Raw genomic sequence first — 5,011 nt, 5'->3', positions numbered from 1 at the left:
TATTCAAGTGGGAAAGTAAAGGTTAAGGATAGGAATTTTACCCTCTTGAATGTTGTATTGGATGGTAATGGCCTTGGGAGAGGTGTTGCAAGCTCCACTCCCTTGTGTTCTTCTTTGAATTCTACCACCTCTTTGCAAGCTTCCTCAATTTCAACCTCTTCCTCTTGGTAGCTTTCTTCTAATTCAATCTCTTCTTTATTGCTTACCAAGGGCATGGGAGGTTGTGCATCTTCCTCTTCTTCCATGTGTGAGGATGGAAAGTTCTCTAATTCACTAGAGTATGAACTCCTTTGATTGATTTCCTCACACTACAAGAAAATGGAACATTTGTAACAAAAAAGTTGTATCAAATTTAAAATTGTTACAAAAAAATTGTATTTTCTAATAATAATATGTGATTGTTACAAAAGAATAATGTTTTGTAACAATATTACAAGTTGTTGCAAAACATGATAATATTTTGTAACAACCTATTTCATTTTGCTACAAATTATGTTAATTTTTGTAACGAGCATTGTAATATTTTGTAACAAAAAAAAAAGAAAAGGACAAATAGGTCCCTGACCTTTTGTCCCGCAGACATTTTCGTCCATGACCATTGAAAAATACTTTTAAGTCCTTGACCTTTACAAAATTTGGACGGATCAGTCCTTCCATCCAAATGTCTCCGTCAGGGACTGATCCGTCCAAATGCCTTCGTCAGGGACTGATCCGTCCAAGTTTTGTGAAGGTCAAGAACTTAAAAGTATTTTTCAGTGGTCAGGGACGAAAATGTCCACGGGACAAAAGGTCAAGGACCTATTTGTTATTTTCTCAAAAAAAAATAAGTTGCAAAAATTCAAAATATTTTGTAACAAATTTTGTTTTTTGTTTCAAAAACTCCAATTGTTTTGTAACAAAACAACTTTTTGTTTTAAAAACTCTAATTGTTTTGTAACAAAAAATTAATTTGTCAAAAAATTCAATATTATTGTAAAAAGTTAATTATTTGTCACAAAATATAAATATATTTTATAACAAATTTTTTTTTCAAAATATTAAACACTTTAAGAGTAAAAAAAATTGTGTATATATTTTGTTCAAAATAATTTTATTTTGTAATATCCTGCATTTTTGAAAATCTAAATATAAATAAATTGTCATTTTATTTTATTAAGTTTAAACTTTATAATTTTAGAAATTATTTTATTAGAAATAATTAAATAGATTCGGAGATAATTTCATTATAAATCAATTAAGATTCTTAAGTAATTTTATTATAATTGAATATTAATTTTAGTAATTGAAAAATGTAAGACCCAGAACTTTCGAAAAATATTACTATGAGTTAATTTCAATTTATATATTCATTAAAAATTTTATTTTTAGAAATTATTTTAAATATCTTCTTATTTAATCTTATAATTATTGAATAATTTTATATATTTAAATTATACAACTTAATAGTCGTAAAAGAATAAGAATTTCATACGATTTAGTTAAATAATTGAGATTTTGAGATTTATTACTCTAATTTTTATAAATAGAAAAAATTAATTATATTATTTTTAATTTTAAATTAGAATACCTAATTAAATGTTAATTAGAAAATTGATAATTAAATAATATTTCTAAAGTAATTTTAATGATTAAATTAGATTTAAAATTAATAAAACATATCCTATTTTAATTAAAATTACTAGAGACAAATTTTTCTAAATTAAATCCAAACCCTAACTTTAACCAAATTAACCCTAACCCCCTAGATTAACCCTAGCCGCCATTCACTTTTGCTTTCCTAAGCTAACCTACAGCAGAAAGAAACAAAAGAAAGGGAAAGAAAGAAGAAGGGGGACACGAAAGGAAGGGAAAAAGCTGAGAAGAAGAGGGAGAAAGAAAGGGGATAGCTGAAAGGAGAGAGAGAGAGAGGCCGCGACTAAAAGGAGAGAGAGAAGTCGCCTCGCGTCTTGCTGTTGCCGCCGCCGTCGCCCTCATCTCGGATCGCCATCGTCGCCGTCGCGTGGGAAGACCGGAGCTTCTGGTAGCCACCATCGAAGCAGAGTCGCGGAGAGAAAGAGCCCGCGGGTGAGAGAGCGAGTGTCGCATCAGCCACCCTCATCGACGTTCATGCATCGCCACTGCTGCTCCTGTCCGCGACGCCAGTTTCCACTGCCGTCGCATCTCTCTTCACTGCCGCCAACAAGAACGCGCGCGAGGAGCAGACGCGCGGAAGGAGGAAGACGGAGGGAGAAGGCGGTGCTACTCGCATTGCTATGCCCAATCGCCATCCGCGGAGCCGCCGCTGGGAGTTACCGTCGAAGATGCCGTTGCTCTGTGCTAGCGTTCTTCCTGAGTGCAGTAAGTGTTCCTCGTCCGGAACCCTCGAAAATTAAATTTAGAAAAATAGTGCTCTGTTAAAGTTTATTAATGATATTCAGATGTTGGTACTGTAGGGCTGAGTTCCAGTGTTTGCACGTCAAAATTAAGGTTGCTGTTGAACCACCGGGGCTTCTGGCCGCTATCGGAGCTGCTGTCGAGTCAGTTCGGGATTGCGGCTGCTCCGTTCTGCTATTACCGTAACCCCTTTCACCCTTGTTTTGTTTTAGTAGCTGTAAGTAATTGATTAATTATGTGAATATTGAATTGTAGCTGAAATTGTGATTGGAATGGTTGAGATTGAGATTTGGAATTGTTGATTTAGTGTTTGATTGATTATGTCGATTGTGAATTGTTTGACAAATAATTGTTGTGAATGCTGAATTTGATGGATTGTATTGGTTGATTACTGTTGATCTGGTTAGTAAATATATTGTAATGATGGTGGAATTGATTGGTGATTGCTTTGAGATTTGATTTTGAGAGGTACTAAAAGGGTTGAATTTTGAAACACTAAACTACTTGTTGAAAATCTGAGTTTTGAAATGAAACGGCAAATAATTCTCTCTCCGGTTCTCTTCCATCACATATTAGCCTTGAAAACATAGAGTAGCTAAACTTGTATGGAAACAAACTTAAAAGTAGCATATCCACTGCTACAAAGCTTAACTACATGGACTTGAAGTTAAATAAATTCAGTGGAGTTATCCCAAATACTATTGGGAATTTAAGAAATCTTCAGCAGCTTGATTTACGATACAATATTTAACCACTCATTCTTCCACTCTTGAATTAATATATCCTTCTTCCTTGTGTGATCTTTACAAATCAGGAAATTCATTCCATGCAAAGCTTCCCAAGTCAATTGGAAATATGTCCAATTTGGAAGTATTTGATGCTGATGCTTACAGTATTGATGGTGAAATCCCTTTGAAAATTGGAAACTTAACCAATCTGTACACGCTAAGTGTGTACCAGAATGATTTAAGTGGAATCATTCCAACTACAATTAAAGGTTTACAATCTCTTCAATATTTGCATCAGTTGATGAGCAAAAACCATTTAGCCATCTTACTAGATTACTTTCAGCCATCAGTTTTATTGGTAATGTGTTATGATAAACAAGTTACATTGAGTAGTTATTTTTTATATTCGGTTCATTAGAAAATACTTACGATTCTAAGTACTAAAGTATTGAGCGTTAATAGATATGCTGCTAGAGCTTGCTAGGAGAGAAAAGAGTACTGGAATAAAACCAGATGTTGATCTTGATATCTTCATGAAGGTATGCTCTTCATTAATTATTTTTTTTCCTTCTCTTTTTCAGGAAGTATTTTCTCCTCTGTTTCTTCCATATGAAAGCTTCTTACACAAACTAATGATCTAATCTATTTTCTTTTGTAGTCAATAGCTTTTGGAGGATAGGAAATAGATCTTGTGGTAGAGTACATCATAAAGGTATTCATTAAGCAAATTACGAAATAGTTTAATATTTGTTGAGTTGATAAAAATGTAAAAATAGAGATTAATAGGCTCTAGCTACTAGTATCCTGTTTCAATACAACTTACATCATATTGACATTTTTATAAGTCTTCCAAACTCCTAAGTGTTAAGATATTTTTCACAAAGATATTAGGTTTGGACATATGTGGAGACACATTGGTAGGCGATGAAATGCTCAAGAGCATCTCAGAGGGACAAAAGAAGCGACTTATAACATGTTTATTATAACATTGACATATAATTTGTCTTATATTTTAGTATGTGCTATGCTAACCAATTGATGTGAGATTTGCACGAGACTTATTGATTGAAAATATGTTGATAATTTTGTTAATTTAAGTTTTGTTAATTGTAATTGTTATTGCCAATTATGGCTTCCTGATTTCTCTTTTTTATTCATTTATTTATTTTGTTAATTGTTATTGTCAATGCAGGAGAGTTACTAATTGGAAATATGCTTCTTAGGATTTGTCATTGGAATTGGTTTATAGCCTAACTTGATGTAACATAGTTATAGCTTTGTAGTATTTTTTATTGTTTAGATTTGTAACATGTTTTATTACTTTTCAAGAGAAATTTGTGTATCAATAGTTTGAGTTTAATGAAATATCTCATTTTGTAGTAATTAATTTCAGTATATTTATATTATGCATGCAATTTGTATTAAAAAAATTATTACAAAATAATTATTTTGCTTTTGTAACTAAAGGAAAAAAAACGTTACAAAATCAAGTTACATTTTGTAACAAAATTTTATGATAGGAAAAAATAGATTGTCACCAAAAATACCTTGAAGATCAAAATTTGTTACCAATTTTGTAATGACTTTTGGTTTTTTGTATCAGAAAAATTAGTTACAAAATATCACTTTGAATTGTAATAGTTCCATTTTTTGTTACAAAAACTTTTTGTAACAGGACATACTGCAACGGCCCATTTTTTTGTTACAAAATCCTTTTGTTTCAAAATTTCAATTTTTTGTAACAATTTTTTTTGTTACAAATATTGCTTTTTCTTGTAGTGTCACTTTCTTCTATAGGATCTTGTATTATATCTCTTGGGAAGGAATTTGCTTGCTCCTCTTCCTGTGGCTTGATAATCGACTGCACATATTTCTCTACATTTTTGACACTCGTCTTTATATCATGTAAG

The 5,011-nt window shown here is 31.8% G+C and overlaps 1 protein-coding gene across 2 annotated transcripts; it reads left to right on the top strand.

Moving 5' to 3' along the window:
- Positions 1–1,821: 1,821 nt before the first annotated feature.
- LOC107628390 (uncharacterized) lies at positions 1,822–3,780 on the top strand. 2 transcript variants are annotated; one of them, XM_021115963.2, is made up of 5 exons: positions 1,822–2,337; positions 2,418–2,555; positions 3,188–3,370; positions 3,564–3,640; positions 3,760–3,780. In XM_021115963.2, the coding sequence occupies exons 1-5, from the start codon at positions 2,253–2,255 to the stop codon at positions 3,778–3,780; spliced, it is 504 nt and encodes a 167-aa protein (XP_020971622.1). In that variant the 5' UTR covers positions 1,822–2,252. The 2 variants fall into 2 exon arrangements, 1 of the variants encoding a protein (XP_020971622.1); XR_015904894.1 differs by lacking the exons at positions 3,188–3,370; positions 3,564–3,640; positions 3,760–3,780 and having other exon boundaries at positions 2,228–2,337; positions 2,433–2,485.
- Positions 3,781–5,011: the final 1,231 nt, after the last annotated feature.

Source organism: Arachis ipaensis, chromosome B2 (assembly GCF_059453495.1).
Source record: "Arachis ipaensis isolate K30076 ecotype BB chromosome B2, ASM5945349v1, whole genome shotgun sequence".
NCBI lineage: Eukaryota > Viridiplantae > Streptophyta > Magnoliopsida > Fabales > Fabaceae > Arachis > Arachis ipaensis.
The sequence above is the reverse complement of the archived record's forward strand: the minus strand, read 5'-3'. Positions and strand labels throughout refer to the sequence as shown.

What these genes read in the sequence shown, in the direction of transcription:
- LOC107628390 (XM_021115963.2), top strand. Translation starts at nt 2,253, where the DNA reads ATGCCCAATCGCCATCCGCGGAGCCGCCGCTGGGAGTTACCGTCGAAG. An exon ending in TGCTCCGTTCTGCTATTACC is followed by an intron (nt 2,556 to 3,187) that starts GTAACCCCTTTC and finishes TTTACAAATCAG; the next exon opens with GAAATTCATTCCATGCAAAG. An exon ending in CATTCCAACTACAATTAAAG is followed by an intron (nt 3,371 to 3,563) that starts GTTTACAATCTC and finishes GAGCGTTAATAG; the next exon opens with ATATGCTGCTAGAGCTTGCT.